The sequence below is a fragment of the Salarias fasciatus genome, chromosome 15 (genome assembly GCF_902148845.1).
Source record: "Salarias fasciatus chromosome 15, fSalaFa1.1, whole genome shotgun sequence".
Lineage (NCBI taxonomy): Eukaryota > Metazoa > Chordata > Actinopteri > Blenniiformes > Blenniidae > Salarias > Salarias fasciatus.
This window is the reverse complement of record NC_043759.1, coordinates 7,544,286-7,570,924: the sequence shown is the minus strand read 5'-3', so window position 1 is coordinate 7,570,924 and position 26,639 is coordinate 7,544,286. Positions and strand designations below refer to the sequence as shown.

Here is a 26,639-nt window from a genome sequence, read left to right as displayed (position 1 = left end):
CCTGACGTTTCATTATCCAGGTAAGACCTCAGGCTCTGCTGGGTTTTCTGCTCCGTCACAACCAGTCTCCAGTCAAATCAGTGCTTTTTAGCCACAACATGAGCAGGTTTAGTTTCTTACTTGGTTTCAAGAATGTCTTTTATAGTACTTCAGTTATACTTTATTATTTATAAAGCCTAATTTTGACTCCATCCTATATAAAAATAATTGAAAGGTAGATGAACAAAGATGGATTCAACTGTGTTAAAGAGAATATCAATGAACATTAAAACATGAAAGTAGAGTTAAATGAAACATGATGCGAGCTTCTGCTGACGTATTTTCCTTCTCTCAGCATTATATTTTTAGTTTTCACTTTGCATTGTATGAATTTTTTTGGGTTACAGCTAAATATAAACCTTTCAAAAGCCACGTTGCATCAATTTCCCCATTACTGTCTTCCTTTAAGAACCCAAAGCAAACAATGCTCAAGGTCCTCTTCCTCCTGCTGCGGCGTGACGCCCGAGTCCTGCTCTGGAGTGGGACATTTCTCATTTTGGGAGGATTTTAGTTTCATCCTCTGAGAAGACGCTGTTCTGTTGTTCTTTTAAACAGACAGTAGCCTTCAGTTCACCATCTCGCTCTGAAGAGATTTTTCTGCTTACGCTCGGTTTCTTTCTCTCATGAGCGAGCGAGACCACTTGTGATATATGTTATGACAGACGGCGTTTCGAGAAGCAAAAAACGTCCATTTATTCCTTTATGAACGGGCGGAGCAGCGGCCAAAAGAGCAATCCAAAAAATGAGGCTGGGAATAAAAATCAGGGGCCGTCTGAACGTGAGCCAAAGTCAATTCAATTTCTCCCGAGAAGATAAAAGTGGCGTGTCAGACTCCTCTTCTCCTCCTCCTCCTCCTCCTTCTCTCTCTCTCTTTCTCTCTCTCTTCTCCACATCTGCTCCTTCTGCTTTCTCCTCATTCTCCTGTTGAAACTCCTCAACTGGACAAATGAGTTCTTTTTGCTGTAACTGGATCGTTATGGCTGCTGAGACATCCTGCAAATCGTGCCATTATACTCAGGTGTGTGTGTGTGTGTGTGTGTGTGTGTGTGTGTGTGTGTGTGTGTGTGTGTGTGTGTGTGTGTGTGTGTGTCCACTCGAGCGTTTTGAAGGACAGTTTTCAGATGGGTTTTCCTGCCGTAAAGTGCTGAGTGGGCCTCTCGGCTACACGCTTTCCTCTTTATTCCTCACTTGTCTTCAGCTCTTCCTCATCCTCTTCCTCCTTTTAAAGGCTGCATTATGTTTCACGCCAGCAAACCGGGGCGATCGGTGCTCGGCACGCCCGCCTCACGGCTGGAAGGTCGCGGGTTCACGATGAGTTTGCATGTTCAAGTGAAAATGAATTGCATCTTTTTAGCCTCCCGGAAACGTTTTGCATTTACATGACAACGACTTGAAACCGATGTCTGTTTCTCTTTACCCAGAAGCGGCAGGAATGGTGAAAATGATGCAGTTTTCATGTTGGGCCACTAGTGGGTGCTGTTTGACATCGTTTTCGAAACATTGTAAACTCAAGACTTTTCTGAAAGTTAAATTTAAAACAGAAAAGGCGTTTTCATTTGACCCCGAATCCTGTTTCCACTTTACTTTTCTGAGTTCCCTTTAAAGAATGATGCCAAACTTCTTCAACTTGACATTAGATGTATTCAGAAATACAGAAGTAATGTAGTGTGAAGCCTCTAGCATGTAAATGTCAGCTCAATACAAAATGAATCCTGCTCATCACATCAGCAACAGACGCATTTCAAGGAATAAACTGGTCTGTTACCCTCCCATCACTCAGACTATTTCCCAGGATTCTTCAAACTTTGAGCTGGAGTCTCGCAGAGTGATGGGATTCCACCTTGTCAGGCACAAACAGCCCATTACACCGAGCGGCGGCGAGAACGAGGAGACGCACAAAACAATTTTAACAGTCAACAGCGTGTCAAATTCAAAACTACAACTCGGCCCATGAGGCGCATTCAGGCAGCGGATTATTATTTACATAAATCCTCCGAGCTCTCTGCTCATATGGGAGCGATGCACATTCATCCAGTTCGTGATGCTTTTCCCAGTATTTAGTGGAATCGAGGAGGCAACACGCTCACATCAGCTCAACATATGAGCACATATATTAATTTACGTTTATGACTATCGGCTCAGAAATCCCTCTGTACCATCAGACAACATGATAACCAGTAACACCACTGTGAGTAATATTAGTTACTTATGCTGCGTCTCTCATCTTTATTCTAACTGAGTTTTTAATATTTTATGTTCTGTTGGACACCTTAATGGTTTTCAACTATTTTCAACTATTTTCTTTCTGAAAAACTTCTACATTTCTCCAAAAAGTCTCAAAAACATGTTCAAAGTAGCCACATATATCTTAAAAAAAAAAAAAAAAAGAAAAGAAAAATGCCCCAATTTTCTCCAATATTTACAAAATCTCTCTCAGAATAGTCAAAAAATCTTCAAAAGATTTTTCAAAATATTAGAAAAACTTGACGGCCATCCTCCAGTGAGCCAGCATTCTGTGAAATGTGTTATTTTTTCACATCTGCATTTCTAAATGGGCCAGTGTGTTCACGTAACCCTGCCCTAAAGGGGGTCCCAGACCCCAGATTGGAAACCGCTGGCTTTAAAAATAAACAACTATCGTCAACGGTAGCTTCAAAGGTTGAGAACTCGGGTTACATAAAGTGCCAACGACACCAGAAACACGGGCGAACAGACGCGTCTTGTTGTTTTCGGCCCTGCGGGATAACGCCGCTCCTGAACGCCACACTGACGACACGTTCGGCGTCAGAGACCAACAAAGCTTCCTCTTTTCTCCCACTGATGTTCATGTGACATAATGAGCCGCATCACACACACACACACACACACACACACACACACACACACACAGACTCAGCAGTCTAATGTTGTCCTGGAGCCTCGGCAGAAATACTCCACATCCGGTGTCTCCTGATGGAAAACACCATCGCGATCGCCATGGAAACACATCTGTCAACGGGGTTTCCCCCTCCCTGCCTCCGCCTGACGGACAAGGATGACAATGAACATCCCACCGCTCAGATTTTCAATTTACTTAGCTGTGAACGTGCAAATTGAGGAGCAGATGGTCCATTCACACCGTCACACGGAGACAATGCGGGCATTAACTTCACCCGCCAAAAGACAACGCAACAACTGCTTCTGAGCTCGTTTTCTCGTCAGAGGTTAATTTTACACCCAGAATGCACTGCACTAGTGTACTGTGTATTTGTGAGGACTTAAGTCTTTGTTTTAAGCTCTTTACCTCTAAATTAAACTGCGATTTATGCAAAGTTAAAGGCTCAATTATCCAAATCATCAGTTTTGTCGGTCGACATCTAGCAAAAAAAAAAATTAAAATTAGAAATTAAAAATGATCACTAAACAAGTAAACTCACTCAACTAAACAGTGCTAATCAATACTGGTCCAGTGATTCTCATAAACACAGGTCTCACAAAAAGATCCCCACACTAGGTTATGAGTACTCACTCATGCAACACACACACAGTAAAGGGACAGAGGTGTAAAGGTGGCCGCCAGCGAACAGCCAATCAGAGGTCAGGAAGCCTCCCCACCTGCCCTGCATCGATCAGCCAATCAACCAATCACACTCAAGAAGAGAGAGGCCACCTGAGGAGGCTGCTCATCAATGGTCTGAAATGTGACCAAATGTCTGCAAAATACATCAATGTCTGTCTGAAATACTTCCATTCAAAGGAGGAAATGTTTCCTACATTTATCTGAAATGTTGATAAATGAGTCAAAAAATATATGCAAACTTTGTCTGGAATATTTCCTGAATTTCAATTGAATATGTACAAAATTAGTCAAAAATATTTTCCAAATGTGTTAAAATTTTCTGAAATATTTCCAAATACATTGAAAGTTTCTCCCAAACATTTCCGTATCATTAATGTATATATAAATTAGTCAAGAACATTGTCAGACTTGAAATGTGTCCAAAGTTACTCAAAAATATTTCCAAACTTTGTCTGAAATGTCCTACATTTTTCTGTAATGCATTTCTTTCTTTATTTCTTTTTTAAATTCTGAAAGATTTCCAAAACTGTTCTACAAAATGTCCAAAATGTCAAAAAGTTCAAAATATTGCCAATATTGAAATGTCAAAAATCAGTCAAAAATTCCCTTTTTTTTTCTTCTAATATTTCCAAAGTTTCAGTGAAATTCCAAAAACAGTCAAAATTGCAAAAATGGGTCTTCTTCTTTTTTTAACCTTCCTTGACTGCCTCAAGTTTATTGATCAGTTGAAACAAAGAAACGATCTGAATCATGATTTGTCATTTATATGGATCTGCTGTATGGATGAGGTCAAACACTAAATTAACAGTTTCAGTTTCTCCAGGATGGTTAAACTCCACCAAACTCTGGTTTACCAGAGTATGTGTTTCTGCGTCAGTGAAGAATATAAGTAGATTTTCCACCATCTGATACAAGTTGAAAGTCATTAGATATACATATATCTACCCAAATCAGTACAGATGCTTGAACAGGGTACTTGCTCCCTGTTTGAAGCACTGCAGTAAAACACTGACACCAGCTTTATTTCAGTCAAACTACAAATCACGTCTTGCAGTGGAGACAGAAACGACTGTTGGTTGTTTTCCATGTTCGACTCACCTCATCTGTCTCTGTTTTAAAGACGTCGACTCACTCAGGTCACCGAGCTTTCCTCTTCTCACGACAGTGCCCATCCAGCCATCATTCATATAAATTAGAAACTTAAAGGTCCAATAAGGTAAGACTGAAGTGATTCCACTAATGCAGACTGGGTGTCAGTAGTGAGTCTAACCCAGAGTCGCTTCTATAGTGTATTTCCTGTATTTTCTGCACTATTCATCAATTTTTATTTAGTTATCAGATGTCTCTAAAGCTGCTACAGAACCACACAACGGACAACAATACTGCGACATTTCAGTGACAGCGGGAACAAAAATCTCCAAAAAGGGAAATCCACAGAGCAGAAGTGAGTTCGGAGTGAGTGAGAGACCAGTCTGGACTTCTGGACAGATAAATGTCAAATTATACATTTTTCTCCTTTTCATGGAGCATTTTTTAACAGACTTAGTTCAGACATTGTGGTGCCAGTGTAGAGACCGTTCCTCCTCCTTCCATTTTTCCACTAAAGATATGTGAAAGTGACTCACTTCACCACCTGCTGGTTCAGAGTGGTATTACACAACCTGTCCTTATTAGTTGGTTTGCTTGCTTGCTTGCAGTTATCCTTGAGGTTAAAAAAATTCATTTTAAAATGCACTGTTTATATGAGAATTGATTAAGAATGGTTTAAATAAATCATACATACTGTACCTTTTAAAGAAATCACACAGTTTAATTACGGTGTAGAGTGTTATCGTGTCTCTTCTTATGTTTCTGATGTGTTTATTTGATGTAATTTGTGTTGTTGTGTCTTATTGTGTTGTTTATGAAATTTTGTAGACAGGTTTTCACGTATCTTTGTAGTCACTCGGTTTCTGTTTATCTCGTTCATCATCATATTCTGTCCATTTGGAGTTGTTTTGTGTCACTTTGTAGATTTGTCACAATTTTACTTGTTTTGTTTTTTTTTTTTTGTTTTTTTTGCACTTTGGTGTCCCTTTGAAGCTTTGTTGCTGTTGTATGTTTTATTTCCACAAATTTTTTAACTTAAATTATAATTTTCTCTCCTGTCATGTTGCTTCTTTATGCTCAGATATGGAAATCTATTTCACTTTTTGATTTTGTCACTTCTGTATCATTCTGATTTTTTTTGTTGTCATATTCAAAAACGCTTTTTTTTTGTGATTGTATTCATTTTTTGTTGCTTTGTAGTAATGTTGTGTGTCCTTGAGGGTTTGTGTGTCTCTAATGACACTCTTTTACGTTGATGTACACTTGGAATAATTTTAACTTTCTGACTGGTTTTTTTTTCGTCTTTTTGCAAACATTTCTATTGGTTGTTATCTTTTTCAGTTGTTTTCTGTCTTTTTGAGCATTTATGGTCATATTGAGTCTTTTTGTCATTGTGTTGTCTTGTTTTGTGTTTCTTTTTTATTGTAATTTTTTTTGTGCCTTTTTTTCAGAAGCCATAGTGTTCACCTCTGAATCTCTGCAGTATGCTAAGGTTTGTTTTTTGATAGAATTTGATTTTTTTTGTGTATTTTTTTCCATATTATCTGTACTTCTTTAGTTCTTTGTGAAGTTCTGTGTCTTTTCATTATACTTTATGCCTTTTTTTCTTAGTGTTTTTCCATTCTTAGTGTGTTTTTCCATTGAGACATCCAGATGTTCAGGATCCATCCATTGCATTTATAGTTTACATACAGTACATTCACTGAAGGCCAAATGCGTTTTACATATAGAACAACGAAGACAAATAAAATAATAATAACAGGAACACACAGACGTTGCAGCTTTTCCAATATAATTTCACTTCATCTGCTCCAGCTCCAGAACAAGTCAAGTTTCCCGGAAAGACCGTCGGCCATAATCATACAGAACAGCCCATAAATACATTTTCACGATTATTTTCTCATTATTTCAGTCTTTGTTCTCCACATATGTTGAATTGTCGTTAAACAAAATTCACATTTGCACATGTTCAGATGACCTCCAATGCACTGATTGAAAAGACGAAAATCGGCTCTGGAAGCTATTAACTGGAATCAATTAGCAGTGTAGTGGCTGAGCTCTCCGCTTTCCTCACTCTGCCTGATAGAAGGGTTAATTTACACGCTGCTTTTCCTGGAAACTCACCAGGAAGCTGCTCAAACGTTGCCAGAAATATATCTTGAGTTTTTTTTTCTAATGATTAATTAATCAACACTGTGGCTGTTGCCCCAAGAAGTTATTCTGGCGACTAAATTTTCGTGATTCCAGAGGGACGATGGAGTAACGGAGGCATTTTCTGCAGATTTTCACGGTGAATCTCAGGATTCAGAGCTGAATATGTCAAGAAAAAATGTAAACATTTCAAATACATTCATGCATCTGTGGCCTTAAGCTCAGAATTACCTCACAAATAACTTGAGGAGAGAATGGGGGCCGAGGTGAAGCTGTCAGTTTCTCCAATGAAGAGCAAGTTAGAAGTCACCTGATCGATTCTGACCATGTTTAATGGAGTCTTTATGTACTCCATTGGTAGGAAGTGAATATTCATCTTTTTAATTATGAGATTAAAAAGTGTATACTTCTGCAATAAAAGTAATCTGAGTCAGGTTTATTTGTAATTAAACTGCGTTATCTGTAGCAGAGTAGAGTTTTCCTCCTGTTTTCAGTCTCTTCGTCCTGGAAGCAGAGAGACGTCTGAAACATGCAGGACAGGCGACGTCCTTCTAAACCCGTCTCTGAACCAGCTTGTTTTGTTGCGATAACATTTCCACCATGCAGCAGCACACAGATCCAACAGGTTTCTCTCAGATTCTGAAGGGGTTTTTTTTTTGGGACTTAAAACAGGTCTGAGATAAAAACAGAAATGTTGAAAACGTCGCCGCAGCCCCCGGTCTCTCCTGAATTAGTTGCGTTTTGCCTCGGAGGAGTGTTCTCGTCAGTCACGGGTTACCGCAGCCCTGCCGATTCGCCCATTATCACCCCGATAAACACATGTGAGACAGCGAGCCGGGCCCACGTCATGCTTTCACACACCGCTTTTCTCATTTCTCAGAGTGTTCGATCACGGCGGCGTGAGGCGCACCCTGCTCTCCGTGGCTCGGGGGGGTGTCACATCTCTTGTAACTGCTAAATGAAGTTTGGGGAGTGTGAGGAGGAAAATCGATACCGATCAATAACAGGGGTTGACAGCTCTCTCTCTCTCTCTCTGTGCGCATGATTCAAGAAGCCCGGAGCTCAGAAAGGAGAGATTAAAGCAGCGTGTGCGGCGCTGAATTCACAAAGACGGCGAGGAAGATGCAGGAACAGTTTAAACCTGTCAGGATTTAGAAACAATAGAAGAAAAGTGTGTTTCTATGCTTTAATTCAGTACAGTTGATCCCAGTAGGAGCCGTTCTGATCTCCGATTGACCGAAACGTTACAGTGAAGACAAACACGGGCAGACACGACGACTCACAACAAGTAATGATCACTTTCCCCGTTCGGCCGCGGATTCATGGAGGTGCTGGGAGATAAGATGACGGACAGGTGGCCAGTCCGACCCGCAGGGGTGTCAAACATAAGGCTTACGGGCCAAAACTGGCCCGAAAGAGGCTCCAATCCGGCCCCATAAATCACCAAGAAAATTATCAAAATCTTAACGAAAACTGTTTTTTCTTTGTTTTTTTTTTAAGAGCAGCGGATGTAACACAACACTGAGGCCTGAGCTGAGAGATCAGTGATGCTGCATCAGCGCCAGCTAGCTAACTAGCATTAGCCTCAAAGCCAAGCTGTGAGAGTGTGTAAAAACATGCAGAAAGCAACAGTTGTAGGAGAAGGTTTTCGCTTTTTGGACATTTCACTGGATGGATTTCATACCAGAAAGCATCATTAGAATTGGCTTCATGTTGAAATTGCCACCATTTTCCACAGTAGTAGTTGTCAATTTTGCTTGTGTGTTTGGCATTGGCCATGGGCAGTACCTTGAAACCAAAAATCTGAGACCTATATCAGAGAGAGGGGTTAAAAATAAAGCCAAATGTTTGCCTGATCCTGGGACACGGATGAAGATGAATCCGGCACAAAGCCCTCATTTCAGACGCCTGTCGGTGACGGCCGGGCCCACACACGGAGGACTTCACTCAGCCGATGTGAATAATTCCCTCAGACGTTTGGCGTGCCTGCCGGCCCACACACATCCCCCGCGAGAGGCTGATTTTGACTGATTTCATTAGAAAGTGTCGGTGCGTCGCCCGGAGGTGGACAGAGCGCCTCATCAGTCAGACAGCGGCTGAAACTCGGCTGACAGAGAAGACCTGATGTGTGTGTGTGGAGGTAGCGACAACCAGCAGCCGGCTGCCGTCCTCCTTCAGCCGTTCTTTAATATGTGGGTTCCCGCTAATGTCGCATGATATACTGCAAATATTAAATATAGTCTTATATCATATATATATACATATATTTGTTTCGATCAAGTAATGTTTATTTACTTCAATTTGATACTCCTTAATTCAGTTCCATTTGTTGGTGTTGTTTGCATTGTATTCAAATATTTCAAAGTGAAAACCAGGGATAGCATAGAATAAAATGAATATTGCTGTTATTATGATGAAAAACTATAACAATTCCCTCAGTTTTTGATGCTGATGTTTAATAACGAGTGAAAATAATCTGTGTTCCAGCACTCCTCGCTGCATGAAGGCAACGAGCGAAGAAAGTAATAACACACAAGCAGAAAATGACACCGAACTCCAGCGTGACGCCACATTATTATTATTTTCACTTCATTTGCCGTCAAAATGAATTTCCACATGAGAACCACATGAACGAAAAATCAGCAGTAAATAGGGCCCTGTGGAATCGGCGTCATTTTCTTTCGATTAAAGTGGAGCCGCACCAGTTATGTTTTAATTTTTTTAACCTCGTTTACTTGAAAAAAGTCAACGAAAGAGTGAAACCTTGAAAACATGCCATGTAGAGTTTTATTGTTTGGACATTTGACACATTCAGCAGTGAGTTTCTTAACCTTTCGGAGGCTGAAACTGTGGAGATTCGAGACATGGTTATTAGATAAAATGCTAATTTGTCGTGTTCAAGATTCTTCGTCTATTTCTGCTGTTTGAATGTTTCCCACCGTCTAAACCAGGGATGTCAAACACAAACAGCTGAATTTCACTTTGGGTGGGTCGGACTCTTTAAACAGTACCTTAAAATGTCAAGTCTGATGTTTACTACAAAAAATAATTACTGCAACTTCAAGATAAAGCCAGCTTTAAAGATAACTTCTGGTGTGAAATGTCTAAAAACTATTGAATAATGGCTGTTTTTCCAAATTCCCACTGACAGCATGGCGTTGAGGCTAATGCTAGCATGCTAGCACTGATCTCAGGGTGTCGGTATTCTGTCTGCTCCTCTGTAGAAATTTGTTTAAAAAAATCTTTTCTTTGAAATTTTATCCAATATGCTTCACGATTTGTTGAGTTGGGCGAATCTAATGTTTGACACCCCTGATTGAAACGATCAGTTTAATGCTATTTAAACATTGGCAAAATCTTTTTTTTTTTTTTAACAAATTTCACAATTTCTGTGTGTTTTCTGTCAGGCAGATATCAGCGGGCCCTGGAGGGGACGAACAAAGACCAGAGCGAACAAACGCAGCTGCTGGCCGATCAGAAACAAGAACTCAGTCAAGTTTTTAAAGACACTAAACAGAAGCGCTCGGCTGATCCCTGACTGGACGGGACATTCCACTCTGCAAGAGATGCATTCTTTTTTCTGCAAAGACCTGCTTTTCTTTGTGTTTATGGCGAGGTGCTGGCCGATCAGCGGGAGAGGGGGAGGGGGACGGGGAGCGGGTGTTGAGGGTTTCTTTTCTTTTATTTCTTTATTTATTTTTGTCTTGTAAACCAGAATCATGCTTTGCCTCGGCGGGCCGCCCCGTCCGGTCCTCCCTTCGCTCCGTCGAGCCGGAGTTTAGACGAGAAGCAGAATTTATCATCGACGGGCAGCTTCTCCCGCAAACCGCTCATCCACTCTCCTCCACCGGGAATCTCTTTCCACGCGTTAAATAAAAGAAAAAAAGACTTTCAGTCTCCGGCTTTTTGACGATTCTGTTCTTTTTAGTCGGGGCGATTAAACGGAGTCGTGAGCGCGGAGGCTTTCACTGAGGTATCGCAGCAGCAGCAGCAGTCGACGTGACCAACAAGCATTTGTTAAGCACTGCTATTGAAAGAGGTTCCCGGTGGACGCCCGGTCTGTCCTTCCACTCTTCTTCACTGCTGTGTCTTCGTCTCCAGAGTCTGTCCAGGTCCCTCACGGACTCTGCTGCTCCATGTTGTCGATTAAAGGGTCCTTCTTCATGAACTGCAGGTGTCTGATGGACCTCCACACGCCCAGGTAGCTGTCACTGGCCGACTGGCCGGAAGGGGCGCCCCCCTCTTTGTGGAGGTGCTCCCTCTGCATCTCCATCACCTCCTTCTCCGTCATGACGCGGGGATTGACTCCTCCCTCCGCGTCTCCCTGCCCGCCGTCTCCGGTCCACAACCCTCCGTTAGTCAACTGAGACGCCTCCAGGTCCTCCCCCGTCTCTTCGGCGGACCGTCCCTCGTTCTCGGAAAGTCCCGAGTCGTTCCCGGGCCCGTTGCCGTTCAGCGGCGGCTTCTCTCGGTACGGCTCCCCGGGCAGCCCGCCGTCTTTCCCCGCCTCCTCCAGGTCCTCGTACGCGCTCTTCTTCTTGGTCTCGAAGTACTTGACGACGCAGTAGGTGATGGAGCCCACGGTGTTCACCACCACCCCGCCGATGAACAGCCCCGTCGGCGCCACGTCGCTGAACGCCAGCATGCCCACCGTGATGGTGGCGATGCTCTTGACCACGCCCACGAAGCTGGTGGTGACAGCCGAGTTGATGTAGGTGCAGTGCAGCGTGGTGAAGTTCATGGCGCAGCCGATGAAGATGCAGAGGACGAAGATGACGGTGATGTGGGGGTCCTTCCAGCCCTCGTACGACCACATGTGGACGGCGTCCAAGGAGATGATGGAGCACACGAACAGCACCTGGACAGGACGGGAAAAGAGCATGAAATTAAAGGCCGAAACAGACGAGAGAGAAACAAATACGAGGAAAAAAGGAGCCCCACCGGTGTGGCCATGATGGCGATGGCGTACTGTGCTGTGAGCGGCCCGTACTCGCTGTCATGGCTGGTTTTCTGGATCAAAACCAGGTAGGAGGCGTGGATGATCACCGCCAGGACACCAGTGACGTAGCCGAAGGGATCGCCTGTGAGATCTCCGGCACCTGGAGGGAACACGAGTGAGGGGAGACGTCTGAGTCGCGTTTTTCATATAGCTCATATTTGTACAGTTCCACACCGATTCATCCCATGATGTTTTCTGATTTGCTCCACCTTTGTTCAGCTCCATCCTATCGATTGTGTAAATGTCAATGTTATTTATTCTTCCCCTGCTGGGCGAATTGCCTTCCGACTCGAGCCATAACGCTCCAGAAAAATGAGGGCAGCTTAAATTATGGACATGTTAAATCTGATTCAAATCAAACCGAGATCAATCATTTTAACGACATTTCAAACAAGAGTCGTGAAAATCAGTCACACGGAAAATATCACCGCGTCCGGATGAAGACGAGGACGTGGGCCCGGGCCGTGTTATCAATAAAACTCTGGCCGCTGCAGGATTTATGGCCATGATAACTCAACATGAAAGACTTACATACTATAAGAGGACAGGAGGTAATTTCTGTCTGAATTTGGGACAACGTTGAAATGACCTTTTAGTGACTGGTGATTATAAAGGAGACATAACTTTAATATTATTTTTTTAAAAAGTCAAGTTGGACAAAGACACTAAAATACTTCTGAAGTTGTTTTTTTCAAGGTCAGCTCTATATGAAGCCCACAACGCTTCCTTATAACATTATGACCGTCTGTCTAAGACTGTAGGTCAAACTTCTGCATGGCCCGGACTCCGCCAGACCTCTGCAGATGAGCAACTGGTGTAAAGATGTGGTGTAAAGCAGGAGGTTCTTTGAGTCTTTCAAATGTTTAATCCATTAGACCGCCTGCATCAATAAGGCTCTGTTTATGCAATATTTTCAAATTAAAACTGTGAACTTCGGTTTCGTTTTGGTGGTACTTGAGGAAACTTTTGCTACGAGACAACGCAGCCTCTTATCTCATCTTATATTACCTACTTTGTTCTATTATAATCCTGATGGCAACTAGAAATCACATCATATATGCATGAACGGCATCTGCAGTCTAATAAATCCTAATAATAGAATCTTGGTCATGAGTGAGAACAGGATCCTTTAAACACTGAAAGGCATTATTTAGGGAATAATTGCAATTGATATTGGGTTAAAATGTTATGAAATGACTCTCTATTTAAGTATTTGCATTGGTCCATAGACACCAGTTGCAAATGTTTGACATACACTGATCAGCTTTAAAAATCTGAACACATTTTTTTTTTCCATTTTTACTTTTGGATGGAATAAATATATCTTGAAATGAGCTGAACAATGATTGGTTCAGACAACGCCCAAACCTAGAGTTTATGGGAGGCGTTTCCTGTCTGCAGCGGTCAATGTTCATCAGAAATGGAAGGAAAATCAGCATCAACGTCACGCAGCGACCACAGTGTGGATCGAAAAGCAGAGGGGATCCAAAAACGGGCAGGAGCCGAAAACACAAACGCAAAGAACACAAGAGGCTGCAGGAAGACAGAGTGCAGAGAAGACGATCTGCAGAGGTAATGGAGGACACAGGTGAAGCACATGAGGGTAATTAGACACAGAGGAGGGATGATTGGAAACCCAGGGGGGGAGGCCATGGGAGCAGCAGACACACCAACACATCATGTGCACACAGAAGGGATCCTGAGACGTCATGGATGAACAAGTTGTGAAAACTGCAGTAAAGATTGGCATTTACTTGGCAGCTTCATGAAAATAATGTCTGTTTACATGGAAACTGCAGAAACGCGAACAACGATGCAGTTAGCGTGTTGAGCCACTAGTTGGTGCTGTCGTTTTTTTTCATGAAACCACACACCCGTGCACGCTTAGCAAGTGCTACAGAAGCAACAAAATACCGCTCATTGACACTCATTCTGAGCGCAGAATAATGAGAAGCCTGCTCCTCTTTCTGCAGAGAATAATGCTCTTTATTCTATACGTTCATTTCAAGGTTAAAAAGTGTGTAATGCTGCGGCGCTGCGTGCTTTTCGCTGACTCTCCATCCACGCCGACTCCCACTAAGACGCTTTGCGTGAACGCAGGTCAGAGTTTGGCGTCGCTCGCTGCAGCGCCAGCTTTCATCATCACAGCGGCTGTTTGCTGAATTTGCATATGTAAAAGCTTCAGTGTCACGGTGTTTATTCCTGTGGGGAGTGTTTTAACATCACCTGCTCAGATCAGTGATTTTAATCCGGTGATTTTTCACACCCTCCTCACAGAGCTGGAAAAACAGCTGCTTTTTTTAAAATCCCATCAGGAGCCTTGTCCTCATATTAAAGTGTTGTTTTTTTTACTTGATCTTCTTCTGCACATCACAAGCTCGCTGTGAAATCCTGCTTTTGTGCAAAGATGGAGGAAGCTTTTTTTTTTTGCTTTGTTTTTTTTTTTCCCAAACTGATGGAAACATCTTGTATTTGGCAAACCACAAAATGTTTTAAATTGAAAGAATTGGGAGAACTGCACCCAGTAAGCTCATTAATGTGCTCGATAGCCTCAGTGTGGAAACATTAAGTCGGCTCGGAGCCGTTGAATTTTCTATTAGTTTGTAATGAGTCCATGAATGTGCGGACGGTACTGTGAAAATTTCCCCAGCCGTCTCGTCAAAGACTCTTCAGGGCGACTTGAAGTCGATTACATGTTGTAATTTCATTAAAACTGAAATCCAGACTGTATGGTGAAGTTAAATCAGCAGGAAGCCGTTTATCCTCACCTCCCCAGTGAAAAGCATCCTAATCGGAACAAACAATCTCACAAACGATCCACTCTTTAAACATGCTAAATATTGACGAAGCAGCGTTATCGCACATGATTAATCCGCCTTGAAGGAACCAGTGTTCCTGCTTTCACGGGAGGGGCGGCTGCTATTGCGGGGATTAGACCCAGAATGATGAATCTGTCCATTAAACGTCTCGCTGGCCGTCTGTCAAATCCCACAAACCCCCGGGTTGGAAATCAATCATCTCCAGTATTTATTCCTCCATTTAGTTCTTCGTGACTCCGGGATCATTAAACACAATAAAACTGTTGAATTTACTGCCGAGGAAGAAGATTGAAGAAATTAATGTTGTACTTAAAATCCACCCAAATGTTTGTTTTTAGGGTTTTATTGTGTTTTAAGCCAGATTGTTGGAGGCTCATGAACAGATTTCCTCTCATTAATGGTTTCAGTCCGTTTCCCTTCCTGTGGATCAGTGGAAGTATGTTGAGGTTTGCAAACTGATCTCCAGTCAGTCGCTAATTTACAGTCGACGCCACCGATCTGAAGTCACACACACACTGTTTTGTGTATTTCCTTTGATTGATTTTTTTTTGGGGGGGAAGAGATTCAGATCATGAACATTTAACTCACTGTAAACCAGTCACTATTATTAAAGGTATTTTTGTTGAACATGTGACTCAAAATGTTATTGAATGAAGAAAAGAATGCTCTCATAGACATAGTAATTTAATCTCCAGCATCTGTGGTGTTTTCTTTCCTTGTGAAGTAAGTGTTTTTTTTTTTTGTTTTTTTTTGTTTTTTAATTTAAAGTCTTCCAATGAATCAAACTTAAATACAAAGTGTAGTTGAGTTTAAGCCATGCATTTCCCAAAAAATGCTGTTTTGTCAGCAGATGTTTTTAAATTGAAGCTTCTTTATACTAACCCAGGATGCTGGAACCAATTTATCCTCCATTGACACCACAATGTTTTCTGGTGAAAACAGAAATGTGTGTGTTTATAGGATAACAGTGTTCAAAGCCACTGAAAACTAGCCTGGTAAACCAGCCCTGCCCGCTCCACATCCACATTTGGATTTAGTCGCTGGGGTGGGTCTGGGGACAAGCCAATACAAACTTCAGGGGTGTCGGTTACTCCTTTGACTGACAGCATACTTCAGCCAATCAGCGCTTCAAAACAAATACGTCGCCAAAATGCGTTAGCTTCTCTAAAGGTTAGCTTTAGCTCTTTAGCTCTTGCTTCTCGACGAGCAACGACACGCGAAAACGTCTTTTCCTGTTAGAAACTCAACGCAGACTCTTGCTCTTGCTTGATTGTTGTAATACTTGGTATTTCGGCTATAACTTTACTTACTGAAGCGTTCAGACGATGGCTAAAGTTTATCTCCGTAATCTCCGCTACGCGCAGTGATGGCGTCACTTCCAGTTTAGCCGCCGGAATTCGCCAAAAAAAAATTGAAAACAAAAAGCGGCAATGCTGATTGGCTTCATGGCCGAGTCGCATTCTCTTTCTATTGGCTTGTCCCCAGACCCACCCCAGCTCCAAATTTCAAACGTGGACTGGGCGAGGCTGGTTTACGAGGCTAACTGAAAACACCACTTTTTAAAAACCATCTGACTCCGTCTCCATGGAAACCAGGGGAAATGTAACTAAATAACGTTTATAGCATATTGTTCTCAGCATGTGAGTGATTTTGTTAAAACAAAAAAACAAAACAAACAAACCACCTCCAGCACCCACTAGTGGCCCAAGATGCAAATTACAACATTTTCAAAATGGTGCCGTGTAAACCTGAAATTTTCTGACACCTGTGCTTCTGCACTTGGACGTGTGTTGAACTGTTTGATTGACTCGTGCTACAGCGTTCCTGTGTGTCGTAATGTTTTCATTCATACTTTAGAAGGAGGCAAGAGGTTGATAAGAAGCTGCTGAAACGTCTTTTTCCCTCGATAAAAGCAGAGGGGCGTCCTGACTCTGTGTGCGTTTCTCTGCTGCTCTGCAGGTGAAATCTGATTCTCACCTTCATTACCTCCAGAATCGACTGCAGCAGCATCTGTTCCGCCTCATCAACCCGAGTCCTCCATAAACTTCCAACACATGCAGGGAATTAGCCGCCCGTCCACTCAGCTCTTCCCATTGTTAAGATCGCATCAAGCCTGTCCTGCAGATCCTCCTCCAGCTCGCCGTCCCACACGTTTGGTTTACTACCCACAACGCACTGCAACAGCCGCTTTCATCTCCCCCGACAGCACGCTTATTTCCTCTGTTGAGCTGATTCTAACTGCTGAACTGAACAGGGGAAACTACTAACCTTTCCCACTGGGGGACACAGTTTATAACAGCTGCATTAACAGTTTTGCTCTATATAAACCGCCTCCTTGGTTGTACTCATGAAATTTCCTAACAACAGTTTAAAACAATAAATAATCTGTCGTCCTTGTTTTATCTGATGTTACAATTGTAAGTAAATTGATTCCAGCTAATGTTTGAGCTGCTTTGATTGTCTTGATTTTTATCGCAATAATAATGTTTGTTTCATTTCTTTTCTTGTCTTATTTAGTTTTTGTATTTCTCCTTTTCTTTGGCGGTTTTAGCATTTTTCACTTTTTAAGTGTTTTACAGTTGCTTTGGTGTTGTTTCAAACCGTTCTGGGGAATTGTAAGTGAAAAGCAGCGTTTTTGCATTTTCGTTTCAGAGAACTTTTGCATTTACATGGCAACGTTTTGAAAACAATGTCCGTTTACACCAAGCGCCCACCTCCGCTGGTAAAACGTGAAGATAATGCGCAAGTGCAGAAAAGCTGTAACACCAGGGAAATTCCAGCAGGGGGCGATGATGCTGGTTTCATGAAGAGCCCGGGTCTCATTGGAACCCATTCAAAAATGTCGATTTTCAGAGTGCAAATAAACATATGAAGCGCCCAGTTTCAGAACATGTTCTGGTTTCTATCTCTAGTTTCTACAGCTGTGCTGGTTTCACCAGACTCTGATTTTCACATAGATTTTAATTTATGTCTTAAAGTTTTGCAGAAATCGCCTGATCACAGCGCCTCCTCTGTCCACGTGTCACATGACAGTCATGACCAATCGTATTTACATCTGGTTTAAAATGTTCAACATGGAGACGTTCTGTTTTCATAACGCCACATCTTTATAATCAATCGATGGTTTACACAGAAACGGCAGAAACACTGATATAGTAGTTATCATGTTGGGCCACCAGTGGGTGCTGTTGTCTGTTTTCATCACGAAACCACACACAGGAACAACAGAGAACGACAAACATGTTAACAATGGCGGACAAGAACAATAAAATATATTACAGGTTATTACAGGTGACTGCACTGAAGGCAGAAAGTGAAAGGTTTAATGACGTTTGATTGCCTTTGTGATCAGTTTACATGAATTGTGTCTCTTCAGTAAGGACGGACGGATGGATGGATGGATGGATAGATGGATGTAAGGCCAGGTTTTGGTTATCCGCTCCAGTTACAATCATCCCTGTGCGTTAATGGCGAGGTTTACCGGCCAGCGCGGCTCCCCCGGTGGTGATGAGCACGGCGACGACCACGCCGATGGACGGCACGCCGTTCCGGAGCACGCACACGCCGATGCTGAGCGTGAAGAGCGGCAGGCAGCGCTTGAACACCACGTACATGGGCAGGCTGAGGCCGCGCAGCGACCACAGGGTGAGGGTGGACTGCAGCGTGGAGAGGACGCACACCGAGGCAAACTCCTGCAGGAGGAATCATGGGGAGTCAAAACAAATCTGTCAATATGCAGAATCACCATCCCAACTGCAGGGTCTTTTCTTTCCATGCAGCAGTTTTGTTTTTTTTTTTTCCACATCAAGAAGAGGACAGGATGGAGTGGGTGGAGACACGTGTCAGGGATGATGTGTGGCAGAACAATAGCAGCAAGGTTTACAAGACGACAGCGGGACCTGCTGGGATGTTTGGTGACGGGAGGCTGACTGAGCTGCAGGAGGAAGAGATGCTGAGATTCACACTGGGAGGGAAGCAGGACGGGCAAAGCTTTCAGGACAGAGACAAGACGGACAAAAGGTGCTGGAGATGGAGCTGCGAGGCGGGAGGAGTGCAGGGACGGAGGAGGTGGCGATGGTTGGGGAAGCAGTCGAAAGACGCTCATGCGTAAAACTACCGAGAAAAAATTAGAATTGGCTTCGAGAGAGATGGAAGAGCGACAAAACAGCCACAAGTGTGCTTCAAATTACTTCAAAAAAGAAGCGAACTGAGCCAAGAAACATAAAATAACCACAAAGAAACTTGCAAATTCAAAGAAAAAAGTGAAAACACGCAAAAAAGGGCTTAAAAGAAACATTAAAAAAGCACATAATGAAATGAAACATGCCAAGACAAAGCAACATGACCACAGTGAGATGTAACATCATAGAAACAGACTTCAGAGATAGAAATAAAGATGCTAGTGAAGCTCACGAAACAATGAGGGAGAATATAAATGAGTTATAACTGATAAAATTCACTTCAATCAAGAATAGTCGAAGTAAAAAAAGCATTGTTTAAAGCGTGTCCAAAACACAACTTGCAAAAAGATTCTTGACGAATTCCAAGAAATACAAAACTGATAAATCAACTTAGATGTGCAGAAAAAGCAAAGAAACAGGCACAAAGCCACTGAAGGTAGATGTCCGGAAACTACGAAAGATGTAAAAATCTTGAAAATAAAACAATCAACATGGCTGAAGATGCAAAAAGCACCAAAAACACAGTCAAAAAAACGATCAAAATGGTTTTAAAGAGACGCTAAATTGATCAGGACGCAGAAGTCAACTGAAAAACAGACTAATGCCTCATTTATGTGACATTTGAAGTGAAAATGTGTCGTTTTTGCATTTTTCTTTCAGAAAAGTTTCGTGTTTACACAGTAATGTTTTGAAAATGACGTCTGTTTCCATGGAAACCTCAGAAAGGCTATAGTTAGCATGTCAGGCCGCCAGTCGTGCTGTTGGTTGTTTTTGTAATGAAACCACACACACACACACAGAACAATGTACTGAGCATGTGCAGAACAGCTGGTGCACATGTGCAGCATTTCCGATTCCACGGAGACGGAGCGTTTTCGAAAAGTTACATTTGTCTCTGATCACCGTTCTCGTGTAAACACACACCCAAAACGCAAAGAAAGCTGAACGAGGCCTCCGGCTCACCATGGGGGGTAATTAGCTCGCTGGGACAGTTCGACACATAGAGAGGGTAGAACATTGGTGTCGAACCACCAACCTTCGTCTGACTATTGAATAAATCCTGACAGAATGCAGCCGTTTCTCTGGACGGCTGTTGGTTTCGAGACCGCCCACGCAAACATTTGCACCAATCAGAACAGAGAACCGCCCTGACCACGTTCTCTTCCACTCCAACAAGACATTAAAGATATGAGAGAAACGCAGATTGAGACTTTGTTTTTTTTTAAGGTCCACGGTGATTTTGACAAACAGTCCTGCCAATACTGTTAATGCTCCCATCAGTCAGTCCTCCGCTCCATCTGAGGCTCGCTCAATTATCCGGTCAGTCAATCAGTCAGTCAGTCAGTCAATCAGGGGCGCAGTCCGGAGGGTTTCCAGGGCTCACAGCGACCCCCCAGCACCCCACCCTCCTAAAATAAAACACTTCAGAGCACTTTTTCAATTAAAATCATTAACTTTAGAGCCTTGAACAGAAACATGAACTGTTTGTGATCATCCAATCATTCATTTGGTGGCTAAAATGATAAATGATAAACCCCCTCAGACAAACGTGTGTGATCATGTTTCATCTCAGCTGATATGACTGATGACAGTCACACAATAGAAAGATGTCATTATGAAAACATGGACTTTAATGGCCTTTTTTTTTTTTTTTTTTTGCTGATATCCCATAATAATAAACTTTGCATATTATTAATTTCCCAAACAAGAAATGTTAACTTTTATAGTTTCCATTACTACTTAAAAGAAAAAAAAGTTTAAAAAATGAATTTTAAACTTTATTGATACACTTTCTTTGTGCATCTTCAATCACTTTTATCACTTTTTTTCTCCATTCGCCTGTCACCATGAATGGATACAAGCTTAATTACTAAAAAAGAATTTAAATTGAATCATAGATTCTGTGCTGTACTTCACGTGAAACACTGAAATCCAGTTCGTGGTTCTCTGATTAAATATAGATGCCATTTAAAAACTTTCATTTGGATCAGGAAAACTTGGCATTTGGCCAGTGTTGATGCATCTTCATTACTGCAGTAACTCTGAATGTTCCCCATAGCGTTTTTTTTATTCCTCTATGGAATTAATAATGCATTTCACTTATATTCTATTAAAAAAGTTGTTTTTTTTAAAAAAGCTCATCTGAAGACTGTTACGCACGAGGAAGTACTCATTCTGTCCTGACATGGAGGGACCAAAAGTATAAAGTCATAATTAAACTCAACATATGTACTTCTCTCCACGCTTTTTCACTTTTTTCCCAGAATTATTTCATATTTTCAGGTTGGTTTCACCCGTTTAAGCACCAAGCAGTGCTGAAAATATCCAGATTCGAAGAGAAAAACACACAAAGAATGTTGTGTGTGAGTGTGTGCGCGTGTGTACCTTGGAGAGCTGGACACTGAAGGGGGGGATGTTGACCTTCCCCAGCCTCCGGAGCGTCTCCAGCGTGAGCGCCGCGGTGCTGCTGGTCAGGAACTGGATGAGCGTCAGGAAGCCGAAGTGGTAGCTGGTGATGAGGAACTTCAGCAGGATGTTCAGGGATCCGGAGAACACGCCGTGCGCCACGGCCACGGAGATCCCCAGCAGGCGGCTCTTGAACACGTCCATGGCGCCCGGCGGTGGGGGTTCGGAGGGTGGAGGACGGACTCGGGCTCCGGCGCGCGCCGCTAAATGCGCCGTTTGGAGCTGGAGGGGGAAGGCTCTGCGCTTTTACGCACGGCCGCGACGCACTGCCGCTGCGAGGAGACGCCGGAGGACGCGAGGCTGTGACAAGCCCACCGTGACAAACCCACTGTGGCGCTGAGAGGAATCTGCATTCAGGAGCTTTTTAATCAAAATCAGTGTAAAAGTAGAAGGAGACACGAGGACGCGACACCCTGCTCACCCCTCTCTTCAGCTCAAACTGCGGCTCAGGCTCATTTTTCTCTCCTCAAAGCTTTCAAAACTCTCAAAGTCTCTGGTTTTACTCCCCTCCGGCTCATGTTTCTGAGGATCTTCAGAAGTTTTTTTTTTTTTTTCCTCTCTGCGCTTCTTCACCTGCAAAAGGAAGGGAAACTCTGCTCATCAGTGGGATTGAGGAAAAGAGGAGGAGGAGGAGGAGGAGGAGGAGAAGTGGATCCCGGGATGGATGGAGGCTGCGGTGGAGTACAGTAGGAGAGGAGCAGCAGGAGGTGTACAGTAGAGGGGAGCTCGTCCTCTGAGAGCGCAGCCGGTGAAATATGACATTTTGCCGCAGCGCCTCTTGGCACAGAGGGAGAGAGGAGGGGTGGGGGTGAGAGAGGGAGGGAGGGAGAGAGCGAGAGAGAGAGAGAGAGAGAGAGAGAGAGAGAGAGAGAGAGAGAGAGAGAGAGAGAGAGAGAGAGAGAGAGGCTGACAGTGAGAAATAAATAAATAAATAAAGAGATGAGAGACAAAGTGTCAATGAGGAATAAGGGAGAAAGAAAGGAGTGAAAAAGAAAGAGAAAGACAGAGGGAGTGGGATTTAGCTTGAAGTGTCGGAGAGAGAGAGAGAGGGAGCGAGAGGAGAGTGGAGGGGCTTTAACTGCCTCTTCATTGAAACCCTTCATGTAAAACTCAGTGATTCTGCAGAGCTGTGACTTCAGGCTGTTTGCAGTTCTTTTTTCATTACTATTATTTTGCATGCGTCTTTGCAGCTTTTGCGTCCCTGTGCAGTTACTCTGCATCTCCTGGGAGCCGACACCTTCAGGAGAACTTTCAAGTTGTTTTGCATCTTTTTGCGGTTGTTTTCTATTGTTTGTTTATGTTTGTTTGAATTTCCTTTTAGTCTCTCAGAGTCTCATTTCTGAGTCTCTGGTTTGTGAACTCAGCTCAGTTTTATTTCCGGTATCTCAGGTAGATTGAGAGCGGCGGATGTGAGCTGCAGATGATTCTGTCTGTAAAAGAGGAGCTTCCCTCCTTCCTCTCATCTCCTCACTGTTTGTTCCAGTTCAGCTTGAAATCCTCTTCATCGGTGTGACGGATGAACGAAGTCGATGTTTAGAAAACTGGATACCAGATTAAATAATCAGACATTAAGCACGTTAACGGGATGGAGCGTTCAGACACACACACACACACACCCTCACATTTATCACTTATTAATCTGCCAGCCTTTGCACATTTTAATCATTAATCGTTCGAATGTGAGAAATAAAAACATGGGGTTATTTTCAGAAGTGTTTCCAGCAGTTCAATAGATGAGACTGCAGCAGGATCGGTGCCAGAAGCTGCGAACTGATGGAAAAAGCATCTTGGAGCTCCATATCTCTCTGTCAATATCAACTCACACAAGTTGCAAAATTGCTTCTGACTTGTTGAATGAGCCGTCTGAGAGCGGGGGAATAGAATAATTTGATAAATTTAGCTGCCATAACACTGATAGAATGAGGTTGTAAATATGTTCAGTCACAATTTGTTCCTCTGTTAATGAGGACGAAGTGTTTTCAGCTCTCACAGTGATGAAAAACGAGATGCAGTCACTCTAAAGAGAAACAAGAGCGTCATAAAGAGACAAAACAACCACACAAAAAAGAAAATGAAGCTTAGATATGCAAACATCAATAAAATGATGTGAAAAAGATGCTATGATTCGAAAAACCATGAAAGAGCTGAAAAAAATTAGCTGCTGTGATAGATTTATATATTTATATATTTGTTGTGGATGTGTTCAGTCACAATTTGGTCCTGTCTAAACACAGAAGCAGTTGCACTGAAAAGATTTATCGGATGCAACAAGATGCAAACAACTACAAAATCTCTGACATGATCACTGAGAGACGCAAAACGGCAGTGAGAATCAACTGTATCACTGCAAAAATGCACAAAATTAACCACGCATGGATTGAAAATGACACTGAACAGATTAAAAACAACCAGAAATCAGAATGTATTGAGGGGATTCCCATCTCAATACTCATACTCAAAGTCATCCTTTAAAAGAACAGAGCATCTCTAATGTAAATTAAAGTGTAAAAAAACAAGCAGCTTTTGTCTTCCTGACGCCTGTTGTGTTGCTGGATAAACAGTGTTTGTGTGTGTGTGTGTGTGACTCTCCGGCTGCGGGGATCGGTTCCCATCGGTTCCGGCTCACGGTTGGTTTGGGGTCTCTGTGCAGGCGCCCCACCCCCCCCACACACCCCTCCTACAGCTCAACCAGAAAATTCCTGCAGCTTCTCTCTCTGTAGATTAAAAAAAAAAAAAAAAGAAAAAGAAATATCTGGATGTTTGCCAGAGGCAGACATCTGTTAGTTTGTATTTTTATTTCTGCGCGCCTCTTCCTCCTCCTCCTCCTCCTCCTCCTCCTCCTCCTTATCAGAAACACTGAGACATCATCATCAGCCCTAACAAGTGTGGAAATGACTTGGACAATATTTTAATTGAAATATTTCATCATAAAATCAGTTTCCAGGCCGAGAGGGAGGGAGGTCCGGCCTTATCCAGCTCAGCCCATTAGCTTCCAATTAACACGCAGAGGCTGAAGGAGGAGACGCGTCCAAATGTGGGCAGATTAGGACCAGGAGGAGGATTTAGACCAGGACCCCCCCCCCCCTCTGCAGAGCGGGTGGGCGGGGGGCACGCCTCCATTGTTACCCTGACTATAGGTGATACAGATTAGGCCGAGTAATTTGACTGATGACGTCCTTCCAGATGAGCGTTCTGCACACATTAGCTGGACGGACGAGGGAGACGAGTTGCAACCTGCACTCCTGTGTCTCTTATAAGCTGCAAAATATTCACAGATCGACATGCTGGAAGAAACAGACGGGGTGGAACAGCTTCAATATGTGGCACTGTCTTATTATTATTCAAAAAAATCATGGAAAAATACAGCAGAGACATTTAATCAGCAAGAAAACACATTTTTTTGTATGTATCTGGAGCAAATAACTTTTATTATTATAAAAATCATCTCATTTTAATTTTGAAAATTGAGATCGACTGAAATATTTATTTCAGCAATCAAATTAACAGTTTCTTTAGCTTAAATAATTTGTATTTACAGATCATGTACTTTGATATCTTGGATGAAATAATCAATGTTTTTTTTCCATCATTTTAAATTTTAGGTAAATCATAACTAAACTACATAAATGCAGTTGTAGTTAACATGTCTGTTCTTTTACTGTATCTGTGTTGCTAACAGATCAATAAAATTGAATTGTGATCATAAAACGATCTCGATTTTAATTCACTGTAAATATTTGGAATTTTTTTAAACAAATCTTTGTTTATTTGGAGGCAGGACTTTGTGCTCGGGGCCAAAAGTAGAGTACAGTACAGTGTAACAGTGATATTTACTGCTTTTATTAAAGGCACTGCATCTTCATCATCGTCGTCATCATCACCATTGACCAGTACATTTACACTGATGACATTTAAAAACAACTAAAATTAGTCACAGCTGACATTTCCATTCAAGATGAAGTGAATGTCACGGAGATAACGGAGAAACGCATCTGATTACATGAATGTTACACTCACTGTAAAACACGCTGATTCACGTGTGCAGTGAACGCATCGCGTCAGACGCAAAAAAAAAACCCGAATGATTCAGTGAACAAAACCGACGAGATAAGCCGAGTCCTGAAGGCATCACAACCTAAAGATCCAGCTCTCACACTGACTGCATTCATAAGTTCCTCCTGCTGGTGAGAGCACCGGGGAACGGCCTGACCTTTGGTCACAGAAACTCACACGGGCCCACTTTATCTCTTCCAGGGAAACATGTGGTCGGGCTCTCAAGGTACCAACTCAGATGGCTCCAATCGTTCTGATGATAAATAATGAAAACTGCTGATCCTCAGGGTTCAAAGAGCAAAGGTTTAACATGTGTTCTGTACTTTCAATGTAGTTATTATTAAGAAAATACAAATAAAGAGGACTGAAAGGAGCATAAAAGATCCAAATATACAAATTTAAAGTCCAATTTAAGCCTAAAATCTGACAAAAAGCTCAAAGAGAAGCTTGGTTATTGTTTTTTTTTTCTAGAACATTCAGCTATCATCTCTTTTGAGTTTAATTGTTGAACCTGGGGTGTATCCTGTCCTCGCTCACAGTCACGGGGGATCGAACCAGCAACTCTTAGAGGAGAAACCAATGGATGGATCGGAAGAACAACGGGTCATATCTCTTCAGCAGTTTCAGTCTTTATTTCCTCTGTTTTCGTTTGTTAAAGGTTAGATTGCTGGTCAGGAGGTGAGCGGTGGAAGATCTCCGGCTACCTTCTACCGTTCGTACGACGCAGCCGGTGGTGATCGGCCGACACCGTGACGGTTTCAAGGTCCTCAGAGGTGTAGCGGTGTGAGTTTCAATGCGTTTTTCACCGCGTGGCACCGTGAAGTCCAGCCGTCAAGCAGGCGGGTGTGTAGATCTTCACCGTCTCGTCCCAGGAACAGTCGACGACCTGCAGAACACACAACCGGTCAGAGACGCACATCTCACCTCCGACGGCTTCGAGACGCATCGTTACATTTTACCGTTACACCAGAGCATCATGCTTCAGCAAACGTGGCGACCTTTCCTTTTTTTTTTCCTCCACTTTTATGCTTGAGTTCAGGTCAATTTTTCTACTTTCAGAAGAAAAATTGTAAATGTTGCATTTTATTCTGGAAGAGCGCATTGAAAAAGATGTGCTCTTCTTTCAAAATGATCAAAAAATGAAGATAAACTCTCCTGGAACCAATTGATAAAGTCACTTATCTTTACTTTATCGCGGAAAAGTTGGGGGGATTCGAGAGTCACAAAGATAAACCGAGAGAAATAAACCTCTGAACTGCAACATATATTTATCTTCCAGAGCT

General features: G+C 42.6%; 2 protein-coding genes across 4 annotated transcripts in view; both read right to left on the bottom strand.

Annotated features, from left to right (window-relative positions):
• Nucleotides 1–1,622: 1,622 nt before the first annotated feature.
• slc35d3 (solute carrier family 35 member D3) lies at nt 1,623–21,447 on the bottom strand. Of its 2 annotated transcripts, XM_030110535.1 has the most exons (6): nt 21,223–21,447; nt 18,138–18,348; nt 11,780–11,937; nt 10,920–11,696; nt 5,220–5,222; nt 1,623–1,636 (listed from the first exon to the last, which is right to left on the bottom strand). In XM_030110535.1, exons 1-4 carry the CDS (start codon nt 21,445–21,447, stop codon nt 10,956–10,958), a joined length of 1,335 nt encoding a protein of 444 aa, XP_029966395.1. In that variant the 3' UTR covers nt 1,623–1,636; nt 5,220–5,222; nt 10,920–10,955. The 2 variants fall into 2 exon arrangements, with proteins under 2 accessions (XP_029966395.1, XP_029966396.1); XM_030110536.1 differs by lacking the exons at nt 1,623–1,636; nt 5,220–5,222 and having other exon boundaries at nt 10,543–11,696.
• A 3,184-nt stretch (nt 21,448–24,631) lies between these two features.
• The window catches only part of pex7 (peroxisomal biogenesis factor 7), a 44,120-nt gene continuing 42,112 nt past the window's right edge, over nt 24,632–26,639 (bottom strand). For both annotated transcript variants that reach the window (XM_030110538.1, XM_030110537.1), the window contains exon 11: nt 24,632–26,242. In XM_030110538.1, coding sequence (XP_029966398.1) covers nt 26,159–26,242 — 84 coding nt within the window. In that variant the 3' untranslated portion in view covers nt 24,632–26,158. The remainder of the gene's footprint in view (nt 26,243–26,639) is intronic.

Bases quoted from the DNA above. Each gene is read 5' to 3' on its own strand.
- slc35d3 (XM_030110535.1), bottom strand. From the start codon at position 21,447: ATGGACGTGTTCAAGAGCCGCCTGCTGGGGATCTCCGTGGCCGTGGCG. The intron at 18,349-21,222 runs GTACACACGCGC...TTCCTCCTGCAG, and splicing joins TCAGTGTCCAGCTCTCCAAG to GAGTTTGCCTCGGTGTGCGT. The intron at 11,697-11,779 runs GTGGGGCTCCTT...CGTCCTGTCCAG, and splicing joins TCGCCATCATGGCCACACCG to GTGCTGTTCGTGTGCTCCAT.